General features: G+C 45.9%; 1 protein-coding gene across 1 annotated transcript; it reads right to left on the reverse strand.

Moving 5' to 3' along the window:
- Positions 1 to 2,632: 2,632 nt before the first annotated feature.
- On the reverse strand, positions 2,633 to 13,077 carry LOC111238125 (B-cell lymphoma/leukemia 11A-like). The gene is made up of 3 exons (XM_022767521.1): positions 12,844 to 13,077; positions 9,915 to 10,274; positions 2,633 to 6,190 (listed from the first exon to the last, which is right to left on the reverse strand). The coding sequence occupies exons 1-3, from the start codon at positions 12,893 to 12,895 to the stop codon at positions 4,401 to 4,403; spliced, it is 2,202 nt and encodes a 733-aa protein (XP_022623242.1). The 5' UTR covers positions 12,896 to 13,077; the 3' UTR covers positions 2,633 to 4,400.
- Positions 13,078 to 13,171: the final 94 nt, after the last annotated feature.

Raw genomic sequence — 13,171 nt, forward strand, 5'->3', positions numbered from 1 at the left:
GTGAGCATTTTCAGAGCTAATCATCTTAAGTTTAATCTGAATTTGTGATTGTGCTGCTACTGCCAGAAAGCTGCACTTCATGTCTATAAAGTCCACGAGGCCGAGCTGTCAGATGGCTCTGTCTGCACTTCAGTTTTAGGTTTGAAACGGATGCAGGTGAATGGTACTGCTGGATCTTTTGATAGCTTTTAACACTCTATTATGATTGTTGCTGGAGTGCCTCTCCTTTTACCTCTCTAATTGGAGATTCTCAATTGTTGTTGATAACTGCACATCCTCAGTGTAAACTACAGTTTGTGGTGTTCCCCAAGGTTCTGTCCTGGGTCCCTCTCTGTTTGCCTTGCATATGTTTTCCCTGTGGCAGATAGTTATTTATTTTAAAGGTACCCTCTTATGCAGGTGATCACTTACTCATCTTCATGTTACAATTTCATTGGTTGTTAAACACCCTTCTTTTCACAGTTTATCATCTCTGATGTGCAGTTTTCTAAGTTTAATGATTGTTGAAATGTTTGTTTTTTGTTTTGTTTTTTCCATTATGAAAGACAACAAACTTCTCTCTTTATATAAATAAAAGTTGAAGGAATTAATTGTGACTGGTTGGGGCACATTTTATGAACACACAGTATATTGGATGAAGAAAATATTTCTGTCTCAGAAACAGAGTATTAATTTTGTAAGGATTATATGTTTGTGGTCTGATATTGTTGCTGGCTGTAGCTACCATTGAGGACAATGAGGTCATTACCTCAATGTGAATTTGGGGGTTTTCGTAACCTTTCGGGAGTTTACATTTTTGTCTTTCTTTGCATACTCTGTGGATATTTCTTTTCAGATTCAGTATTTAGCCACTAAAAGTGAGGAGATTTGTCATCATTTGGGGAAACAAAAATTATGGACAGTATATTTAATAAGTTAACTGAAAATAAACATAAATGCCAAAAATCTAACATCAGTATTTCTAACATCCTGGCTACAGCCCTGGGGATGTGGACAAGCAGACAAGTGCATTCAGTGTTCTCTCATTTAACTCACAAACAGTCCAGTAAGAAACATGAACAGTATCACTTAACAGTAATAAAGCCAAAAGCTCAACAAATAAACTGTGTCACAGTGTTACAATAACCAAAATCCCAGATGCTTTCTCCTTACATCAATATACCTTTTTGTTATAAAAGGTAAAGAGTGTTTAGCAAAAGTTGTCCAAGTGTTTGTAGTATATTAAATCTCCTGTGACAGTGTTGGTTGTGTGTGTGTGTGTGTGTGTGTGTGTGTGTTTTTGCTCGGCGACTTCTCCCAACTCTCCCACCAACAAAAGCTTTCTCTGTGGAGCTGAGACACAACTATTAGATCTCAAAGTCCACATCACTACCGCAAAGGGGCACACCACTGGTCAGAAAAACACACACGCTCAAACACACACAACGTTGGCCTCACCCTCCTACTAACAGACACCATGAACCCTTCATGTTGTGATTGGCTGATTTGGGTGCTGACACCGGCCTGTGAAGGGTTTGTGACCAGCTCAGAGAGGTGTGGACTGCAGGAAGACAAAGGGCACTCGGGGACAAGGAAAAGATATCCACTTGCTGCAGGGGCTACTGTGCAGTGTTCTGCTGTGTATCACCTTACCTTACATAATTGGGTCCATACGAGCACCAAATGGCGCTGGCTGTGGCGCCCAACAGACAAGCAGGGCAGGGTTTACCAGAGGGAGAGACGGAGGATGTTACCTGTCACCTGTACTGTCCTCCCACCTTGTTTTTTTCTGTCTCTGTGGAGAGAAACGGACAAATTGACTCATCTGGGTGCAAGGGGCTTCTGTCTTCACTTCCTCCTTTTTCTCTATAACACAATGGTAATTGGTAGGAGTGGGCGTGTGTGCATCTGGTGCAATAAACCAAGCCTCCACCATCCAACCCCACTCCTCCTCTTCATCTACCCAGCCCCCACCCTGTTGAAAGCTCATTAAAAGACCTGCTGTTAATGAGCTAGAGGGATCATAGAACTTCATCTTCATTAGGGGGTGGGGTGGGGTGGGGGGGGTGGGGGTTAAGGCCAGAGATGCTGGTGCTGAGGTTTTTATGCCCTTAAAATGGAGTCAGCAATTATCCCAACCCCTTGACACTCCCCACCCACCTTACTCTGCCTCCTAACATGCCCACAAACAATAACCAAACTGCTGCCCCCCCATCAATTTTGTATCCTGAGAAATCCTTGTCATCTGTGTCCCATCACAGCTCACTGCACCCATCCCACAACCTGCTGGATGACTGACACCAACTAAAATATATCTGCATACACACACACACACACACACATATACTGGAATTACATTACCATGTTTCTAGACAAAGCCAGTAACATCCCAAGGATGTAAACAAGGAGTGAGGGTCCCTAATCCAAACACTCAAATTAAAAATTAATAACTCAGCGCTGACTGTGGTCCTCAGAGGAACGACCCACACTGACTGAGACAACATCCTGGTGAGAAAAGACACTTAAAAATAGTTTCAAAAGCTTTGTTGTGGGTCCCAGAATAAGAAAGAAAAAAAAGCAAACACTAGCAGAAAAAGACCCGAGTGGGAGGCAAAAAAAAACAAAAAAAAAAAACACTCCACAATGCAAAATATTTCACCTCAATTCTTTAATGAGGCTCCTCATGACATGGTACAAAATGGTGTCAAGTTTACAAAGACAGCAGAGTGGTATAGCTTCACAACAGCCAGTGTTCAGCGTAAAGGAAACGATGCTAGGAAAAGTGGAGGGCGTGTAACAGTGACAGGCAGATAATATTATCAATAATAACAATAATAAGTATAGCAACAGCAAGTGTGTCAATCTATGTACAAAATATTATCCCTGAACAGTTACACTGCACGCGTTCGTAATCATTCATCACACCACTCACATAAGAATTTGTTTTCCCTGACATGAATGCAAGTAGAAATCAGACACGGCAACACAAAGCCATCACAGTAGTTTTGAAAAAGTTGGTAAGACTCTACTTGAAGACTCTGTCCTGTTATATTTGTAAATGAACAGATCTCCTCAGGCTGAACTTGTGTTTAAATCCTCATCACTGACACACAATGACCCGTCAGAAGCTCGACACGGCGATAACGACCAGCCGAGTCATGCTTTGGACACAAGATCACAGGACAGAGGGTTCAAGTAGAGGGTTTTTTTTTTGTCTTATGTACACACAAAAACATTCACACAACTCACTCACCCAAGTGCTCGCACAAAACTCCACCAATCAACTCTCTACTACTGCACCTTTCAACCCTGTAGTTCAGCAGTGAAACAGACTTTTTCAGTTACACAATCACCAACATGCAGCATTCATAAATTAGGAATAACTCAAACACAGGCAACAACAAAAACAAAAACAAAAAAAGAGGCTGCAAAACATGCACAAGCTTCAAGCAGTCCGGCACTTTACAGATGTAAACAACGAAAGAGAGGAATTACCGTCACAATACTAAATACACTTAGAGAAAAATAATACACACCCGTTTCACATGTAGGTAAAATTGCAGGTTTTTTTATGCATAGAAACTAACCATCGGAAAAAAAACATCAGTAGATGAGACTTTAAAGTCTCCTTGTTCACATTTATAAAATTAGAAAACAAATAAGTGAAAATCATCCGTACATACTGTCACAAAGAGCACAACCTTGCTAGGCCCCGAGAGCCCTGTAAACATTATGTTAAATGACAAGTGTTGTGACAACCAAGCGCCTTTAAAAAGAAGAGTCTGAGAAACTGCAGGCAGACAGTGTTTGGATTCATTTCACCCCTGCGTCTGTTCAACACATCTTTAGTCTTTAAAAGGTCTTCTCAAAAGAAAACAGCTAGGTAGCACAGTATCACCTCTCTCCATCTGCTGATGCTGGAAAATATATTAACATTGTTCTATTGCTAGGCTTTTTTTATTCAATATAATCCGTTCTCTGTATTATCTGACAGTTAATATCCGTCTCCACCTGTCCAGTGGGTCACCAGAGAGATAAATCACTCGTCTTTTGCATCCTGCACTGCAACATGGTGATCAGTTTCCTGTGTCGGTGTGGACTGTGGCAGTGCACTTCCTGTTCAAGAGCTCTGGTAATCTCCCTGTTGAATGTCATGGCCTTGTTTTGCTCTGTGGTCTAAAGAGCTGTAGGCACCTAGTTTCAGCCAACAGCTTTGCATACAATTGTGAACAACTGTTCTGTGGGCCTCAGTGCTTCCTGCTGATTTTCTACAGCTCTGTAGCTTCTTCTTCTTCTTCTTCTCTAGATTCCAGTTTAACTTGACTGTCAGTTCAAGGATGGGGTGAGTTCTTTTTATTTGAAGGGCAACTTGAATCGTATACAGTGCTATTTGAATGTCAATTGGTGGGTGAGAGCGGCTCTCATGGTGCAGAAGTCAAAGCTGGGCTCACTTCTGCACTGCTCTCCGGTGGGAGGTCGCCCACTATGGCTGGACTCCCTCTGCTCTCCACATACTCTGCGTGGCTCTGGCTCTCCTCCACCTCCATGCTTTTCACCACATTACTCTCCATTTTGCTCTCCATTTCCATCTGATCCAAACTGGCTTCATACTCCTCCATTTTCACCACCACTGCTTCTTCTTCAGCTTTTCTAGCAGCTAAAGTGTCTGCGGCGCTGGCCTGTGCGTACGCTCCTACGCTGGCGTGGCTCAGGCCGTGAACTTTCTTCAGGTGTTTCTCCAGAGTGGCGTAGACGGTGAAGGGCACCGTGCACAGCTGACACAAAAAGGAAGCCTTAGCTCCCTGTGCACCGTGGGTCTTCATATGGCGCGTTAACTTTGAACTCTGAGCGCAGGCGTAGTTGCAGAGGCCACAGCGGTAGGGCCGCTCACCTGTGTGGCTGCGGCGGTGCACGGTCAGGTTGCTGCTATTTCTGAACTGTTTACCACAGTACTCGCAGGCCTCGTCTTTCTTCTTTTTCCCAGCTGAACCAGCAGTAGCGTTGTTACTGTTTCCTCCACTGCTGACACCTCCTGCTACACTCCTCCGCTCGTTCTCCCTCTGCCACTCCTGCACAGCCTCGCTCACTTTGACTGAGCTCCACTCTTTCTCCCTCTCAATGATCTCTCCTCTCTCGTTCTCCCACTCTCCAACTCCTCGCACTCTCTCGCCCATCTCCGGACGTTTGGGTGTGCAGTTGCCACTAGCGATGCCGCTCTCGCCGCTGCCCCCTGTCTCTCCGCTCTCCAGTGAGCCTTCAGATGGGCTGGCGCAAGGTGAGGTGTGCTGGGGCTCCCCCTGCCCCTCTGCCTCCTCCTCCCCTCCTTCTCCCCCCTCTCTCTGGCGCTGGTACAGCCTCAACAACTCCCTGTCTGGCGGTCTAACCTGTGATGTCAGCAGCATCAGGCCTGCAGCTATGGAGGGGTGTTTGGGGAGGGTCAGTTCCAGCTCGGAGGGACCCTGAGCCCTCACGTCTGCACCAACCATTCCCTTTCCCATGTTTCCAACTGCCTGCATTTGAAACCTCCCTCTCATCCTCTGCCTCCCTACATCCTCCTCCATCACAGCCATCTCCACCGGCTCATATCCACTTCCTCCACCTCCAGCCTCCCTGTGATGACTCCTTATGTGACGGGCCAGCTGGCCGCTCTGGGCAAAGGCCTGCCCGCAAACTCCACAGTGATAGGGCCTCTCGCAAGCATGAGTCCGGCGGTGGGCGGACAGGGCGCGCAGGGAGTGAAAGTTCTGGTCACACAGCTCACAGTGGTAGTCAGCCTGGAGGGTGCCAGTCTGAGGAAAGGGAGAAGCTGCAGGTGGAGAGGAGGATGGAGACAGCACCAGGCCGCCGGCGGAGCTGCTGGTGGTGTTGTTATTCCCCTCGGCGAGCTCCCTGAGACGCACTGAGAAGTTCATAGCCTGTGTGTTACTGGAGGAGGAGGTGGAGGCAGTGTGTGTCTGACGGGAGTGACTGAGGCGCAGGACGGAGGGTTGAAAGGCCGAGGCAAGAGCCTGGCTCAGGTGGCGTGGGTCCAGAGTGGCTGCCACGGGTTTGTGCTCTTTAAGACCTCCTCCTCTCATGTCTGCATCATCCTCCACGTCCTCTTGGTAGATGCTGAAGGAGTGTGTGTGCTGAGCGTGCTGTAAGAGCACCCATGCAGATGCAAACACGCCTTCACACTGCTGGCAGGTGAAATAAGACGGCTCCTCTGGCACTGGAAGACAAAGACAGACTGAAGTTAGCGATTTTGATCAATAGATGTTTGTAAAGAATATAGTAGACGGTATAAAAATGTCATGCTCTTTTGAAGTCAAGCCAGTAAAATCATGGAGATTAAACCAACAGTAACTGATCTTTTGGCCACTCATGGGCAGGGGAAAAGGCCTGAACACAAAATATGCACTTCCTTTTTCAACATTCAGCAGATGCAAAGTGACACTAATATTTATTCGATGTTGCGTTTGTGTCACCAGATGATCAGATGATGGTCCAATATCCACCCTCCCTTTAGATCAGTTTTTGGTTTCCACCAGCTGCTAAAGGCTCCACTATGTTCAGCCTCCAGGCACATCCGAAAACAATGCAAAGAGAGGTGAGAGTAAAGTTGCAGGTTGAAAATGAAAACAATGAGTTTAAAGCTCCGCAGAGCTGAGGGGAAGTGAAGAATCGAAGGATAACTAACGGCGGTTTCATCACGAGTAACCTTTTTCACATACAAGGAGTCATGTGATCCCTTGTTAGTGGAAAAAAATACTGATTATTGCAGCTTTTAAGTGATAAAAGACGAACAGGAACACGAGCATCAGCATTATAGAAAGCCAAATCTTAAAAAGGAGAGTAGCACAGACGGAGTGATATGTATGTAGGATGAAGAAAAGGGCCAGGTGAGGTACAAGACTCAGTATGGAAAGAAGAAAACGGGTGAAAAGTGAAAGGAAAACCGATGGCTGGACCTAAAGCAGAACAGAAGCAGAAAGGCCGACAGAGAGGCAAGCCATGTCGCAAAGTACATCTGGAGATATTTTTATATGTGGATAGCTTTGTCTCCTTACCGAGCCACTCTCCAATTAAGCTGCAAATTGCTAATTAGCAGAACGTAGAAAACGAACGCTTTATGCAAATCAGGCACTGACTCAGCCTGCTTGACAAATGAGGCCGTTCTGCATAAATCAAAATTGGAGAGAAGATCCCCAAATTGAGGGGGAAAACAGTTCTATTTTTTTTTTTTTCTTTTTTGGAGAGGTTCAAAGCCGACTCTGGTATAAGCCTCTTTCATGTTTCCTCAAGTCAAATCCTTCTGTATTTTACTGGAGGGGGGAGGAGAGTCAAGATGAAAAAGACAGCAACTGTTTCTTTCTCTTTTTCCCTTCTCCCGCCCTCCCTCTGTCTGGAGCTGTGGTGTTCATGTCCTTTAACCTAGCCTGAGGAGAAGCCCAGGAGAAGTTGAGATACTTCTTTTAAAAAATGAGGGTGAATAGTGAGAGCAGAGGAAAAAAAAAAAAAGATAGATAGATAGGAAGGTCAGGGCTCGGGAGATAAAAAGAAAATGAGATAAAAAGATTATAATGTAGTGCGGGGGGCCAAGAGACACCACGAAAATATGTCACCCCTTTGGATTGTACTTGAGACCCATCCTCCAACCCCGGCTCTCCTCACCCCTCTGCCCCCCCCCTGCCCCAAAACCCTCCAAATCTTTCCCTGAGGTGTGGGGAGGTGTGTGTGTGTGTGTGAGGTGGGGGGGGGCTTTTGTCTCGGGGTCCTGGAGTGAAACACAATACCCAGCCAGTTTCTCTTTCCTTGCCTCTCTCTCCTCGCTTTTTTTTTTTTTTTTTTTGTAAGGATTCCCATTTGGCCCGGGGTAGCACTTGAATATTAAGCAGAAGCAATAACTACTAATTAAAAATGCAGATTGGCTGGGAGCACTAACGAGCAGCAGGCAGAATCTCTTTTCCCTTGGGAGGCAGGGGGAGGAGAAAAGCAGAGGGGGGGGGGGTATTGAAAGAGGGCAAAGCGAAAGTGTGTTGAAGATGGGTGGAAGAAATGAAGGAGGAGGGGGCACAGGGGGGGGGTTGGAGATGAGGGAAAAAAAACAAACAAGGAGAATAAATAAAAAGGAATGAGACAGATGCACGCGGCTCTTCAGTAATCCATCCCACTCTACCCCCTTTTCACCGCTTCTCTCTTGAATACAGAAAATGGATGGAGGAGTTATCTGTTGTGGGATAACTGCTCTTTCACTTCCAGTCATCTCAGAAGATTCAGATGCGCAGTTTCCCTCCCACTAAACAGCTCGCCACTCAAGCAAAACAAGACTTCCTACCACTCACGAGGCTGCAGGTTGGTCCAATCAAAAACTGCTCTTTGCAACTTTAACATGCAACAACTCAAACTTTACATCACAACTCGTAAAAATCGGAGGAGCTAAGAACATTGAAAGCTGGGTAAAAAAAAAATCACAATTTTTATGCAACCTAAATTCTCTAATAAAACTTTAATCCAAACTTATCCACTTTTGCATTATTCACAAGTCATGCTCTTTCCCTTTTGCCTCGTGCACGTGCTAGGTTTGTTGTATAATCCTGCAGACAGCAAATTATCAAACTCATGTGTTTCCCCGACTGTAAATGAGAGACAGAGCAAGAGATAAAAAAAACAAAAAAACAGACCGAAATAGAAAAACAAGAGAGGTTGTGGACAAACGGAAATGGTGCACGCACCCGTCCCCTGAGCGTTACACAAAGGAAGGAACTGCTAACGTGTGTGTACATGACAGAGCGTTTCAAAATGTGCAAAAGGGCATTGATACCTACTATAAGTGTGTTGCAAGATGCACTGTCCATTTGCAATCATTTACAATACCCCACATTGACTTCACAGACACAGAGTGACCTTCAAATACATCTGACCTTTGCAGGGAAACACAATAACTCTCAAACACTTCATTAGCCACTGGACATGAAATTTTTGAGAAGGGTTTTAATGAGAAGTCATGAATTGCTGATTGAGTTTTGATGGGCTCGACCCCCACAGTGACATATTATATTTGGCCTGAACATCATGGTGTCCACAGTCATATTTTCTTGAAATAAGATATTTTCTTAAAAGAAAGAGCAGTGGAAAAGGAGTGGAAAAAAAGAAAATCTCTGCTGAGGTATGATACAATTTTATGCACAACAAGAGAGGGATGCCTTAAGAGACAGAAAATATGAAAACAAGGGCGAGAGGAGAGAGAGGATGATGCACACGATGAAGAGAAAACAGGAGGAAGGAGGAGATTCCCAGGAGCTCAGGTGGCTCGGCCCGGGGCAGAACAGTGGGAGATGGCAGAGGACCTGCACATGATGCAACGTCCTCCATTACTGTGTCATGACAGTGAGGAGAGCTGCGCGAACACATCATCCTCATCCTCCTCCTCCTCCTCCTCCTCCGTCCTCTGACCATTTCATATCGCAGAGCATGACTTCAACCCACAAACCCCTTTTCAAAACACACTAGGTGGACTTCTAAACGCTGACACATGCTGCTGTGCTGGTTCTGAGAGGACGTGGCATCAGTCTCTGTTGTCCAGGGCGCAGTGGATGACGGGGAGGGAGAAACATGTTTACCTGGCCATTCCACCTCAGAGACTGACAGTCAGGGACATGGGAAGGAGCTCTGGAGCTCAGGTGCTCGGTGTGGGGCCCTCGGGGGACCCTCAGTGCACTCTGAACGCTCCTGACGCCTATCCTTTCCACACAATTAGCCTGTGCGTCACTAACTCACGCAGGTCTGCTAATGGCAACGGCTAGCTAATGAGCTGGACTCGGGAGGGAGAGGGAACAGTTGTTAAATGAAGAGGGGGCGGTTGAAATAAAAAAAAAAAAATAAAAGAAAACAAAAAACAGAGTCACTAATTAGCAACCTGCCCTCTTTTTCTGCCTCTCTTTCCAAGCACTCACCTGCTTTGCTGGACTCCGCCTTCAAATTCACATTGGGCTCCTCCCCCCAGACCCTGTCTCTGGCCGCCCCTCTCCTCAGCTCGATGAAGCCAGGTCCCAGCTCGGCGTTTGCAACGTGCTGTTGTGCTCGGTTGGCAGGTGAGGGGGGTGTGGTGCTGGCGTTTGGGGCTTGGCTTCGAGAGCGGCAGCCGCCCTGTTTGTGCTGGATGAAGGCCAGGATGTGGGCGAGGGGGAAGGCCTGGCTGCACTGTCCGCAGGTCAGCAGGTCACGACCCTCATCAGGAGCTCGGACCTGCGGAGGCGGAGGAGGAGGAAGAGGGTCGTCTGATGAGCCGGTGCCGTCCGCCATTTCATTGGCATCTGGAAAAACATGACAGGTAGGGGAGGGGAAGAAGTTCAGTTACCAACACAGATGACTTTTTTTTTTTTTTTTTTTTTAACTTTGAACATTTAAAATAAAACAGAGGACCGGGATGGGGCCATCAGTTCACAGACAGATACACAAGTGCAGTTCATTACACAGGAATTTAGGCACAAATGCCCCTTAATATTGGAAAAGAAATATAGAAGGATGTTTTAAATAAAGCTGCAACAAAATTTATCATTTAAGTAACTTTTCAAGCAAATTTGGCCAAAAAGCATTAGTTAGTTAGTTTTCTCAGTCTCCTGTGACAGTAAAATGAATATCTTTGGGTTCTGGACTGTTGGTCACACAAAACAAGATATCTAAGGATGTCTCCTTGGAGTCTGACAGGCATTTTTCAAACTTTTCTGACATTATATGGACCAAACATGCTGCTCTAGTTTATAAAAAAAAAGAGGGTCTCAAGCAGTGTCTGTTTCATGAGAGTAAAAATCCCTTTTCATTTTCTTCTACTTCTCAAGGAGGTGAGTATCACGTTTACACAAACCTTTAGCTATGTGTCCAAAATAGAAAGAGAGGATCAAAACATCAACATGACGAAAGAGTATCCTTTACATTAAACACCATTATCTCCCAGACAAGGCCCGAATGTATGGACAATGTGTATTAATGAATTATGCTGATCTGCACTTCCTCTATAGCAAGAGTCCTAGTTCATTTGGATTTGTGCTGAGGACCATTTTTGACCATTCTCCTACAAATTAACAACCCAAAGCTAAACATAAAGTGTCAGTCAGACCTCAGTGGAACAACAAACAGGCGTGGTGATTAAAAGTGCTAGTTTCAGTTGTAAACTCTAAAGCAACGATGCCAATCTGCTCAGCCAACACTGACCACTTCCTTTAACCGACCCAAAAACAGATCCACTCGCTCTGACTGAGGCTGCTGGCTTCAGAGAGAGAGAGCTGTCCGTCTCAGCTGAGCACCCCCAACCTGCAGTTATTGTGACAATCACTGTGTCAGATTATTCTAATAAAAGTATAAGATTATGAGTAAGGCTTTCACCTTTCACTCACAATAATATGTTGCCCTGCCAGCCACAGGCAGTGGGAGCGGGTTTCTCAACAGGAAGTAGATTGCAATAAAAGAGAGAAAAAAAAAAAAGTTACTGAAGGTGTTTGAGATAAGAGCAGCCTCTGTGTTTTTTTTTCTGCTCACAGACAGCTCATCTGATTCAAAATTAACAACCTGACATATCTTTTGTGGTTCGCAGGTTGAGATGCATGCAGTCTGCATACTAGGGGCAAGCTAGGGGCAAGCACTGAGGAGTGTTGTTGAAGCAGAGGACAACACTCAATCCAAACCTCTTCAAGAGCCTGTGTGAACTCTGGATATGTCTTAAGAAAGTCTCCCAGCTCAGGCCAGGTAAGGCTCTTTGGGGAGAAGGAGGAGGAGGAGGAGGGGTCAGTAGACTATTGCTCAACACGGACATGGGCACACCTTGATGCCTGGACTGGATCCACCTGCCCGGGGTAGGACGGCTAGCACACAGGACAGGTACAGACAGTACAGTTTGAAGTCGGATCTCGCCAGTTGTTACTCAAAAATGTCACCTTTCCTGTTTCAGGGCTGTGCTGTTTGTGCAGACTTGCAAGGCGCGGTCACACACACACACACACACACACACACACACACACACACACACACACACACACACACACACACACACACAGATAGAGACAGGGTTGAGTCAGGGCCTGTGGTCACACCAGACACGCACCACTGGTCTCCAGTAGAGAACTGTAAAAAACAAATGTTGTGTGGTTGCGAGAGTGTGTGTGTGTGTGTGTGTTTTTTTTTTAAAGTTTCTCTCTTATTTCCTTATCAAGCATCACGTTTCACACCGCCGTCTTTGTGTTTGAACAGTCTGAACAGGATCAAATGGGATCTACTTTCATTTGAGAGTTTTACTGAAGTGGCCAAATAATAAAAAGTCTGTCACGGTGTAAAGGATGGGTTCAGTGTCTTGGCTTTAAACACATGATGTGTCCCAAAAAAAGAGGAAGAAAAATACCCCAGAAAACTGAGCCAGACACCGACCGAGAAATTTGATCATCGTTACACCTGGAAATATTAATCATCGTGTTCGGACCTGTAGCCTCTGAAAACAGCGTGCCAGTAAACCGGTCCTTCCCCTATGAACACGACTGCAGCCACAGTGCACATCAGGACAAACACAAGAAAATGACAAGCTCTTTTCTAAATATTTGCCAACAAAGAAATGGAATAAAACACATCCATACTGGCCTGAGCGAGGTCAACGTGAACACACAAATACTTTGAAACCTTACGAGAAAAACATCATCATCCGTCATCTACTCAATATAACTGTTAATCTGTGATAATCGCTCAACAGTGCGCATCCAAACCATGCGCGCAAACTGGCGATAAAACAAAACCATTTTCATTTTAGTTTCACCTAAAAAAACAACAAAACAAAAAACATCACATCCGTCTCCGACAGTGTCAACGTGCCCACAGATCGCTGCTCTTCCCCCGGCTTACCTTGAAACGCACTCAGGTGCTGTGGTCTGCTTCCAAGTTTGCGCCTGGACATCGCGTCGAGCGTCCCGCGTTTGGCACCTTTCTGGGTCTCAAACAGCAAAACGTCCCGAACCCAAATCCGCCCGGCTGCTTCTTCTCTGATAAGTTGGCCGAAACCTGAGCGGCGGGGACAGACTGATAAGACTGGCTGGCCTCTGCCTGGACTCGCACTGAACGGTGAAGGCAGCGTTCAAGTTCACACTTCTTCCCCCGCAGCGAGCGGAGGGCAAAAGGGGGCATGGGCGACTGTAGGCACCGCCCGCTCCGCTCCGCCGACCCTGACCCCGCC

Source organism: Seriola dumerili, unplaced genomic scaffold (assembly GCF_002260705.1).
Source record: "Seriola dumerili isolate Sdu_G_001 unplaced genomic scaffold, Sdu_1.0 BDQW01001195.1, whole genome shotgun sequence".
Taxonomy (NCBI): Eukaryota; Metazoa; Chordata; class Actinopteri; order Carangiformes; family Carangidae; genus Seriola; species Seriola dumerili.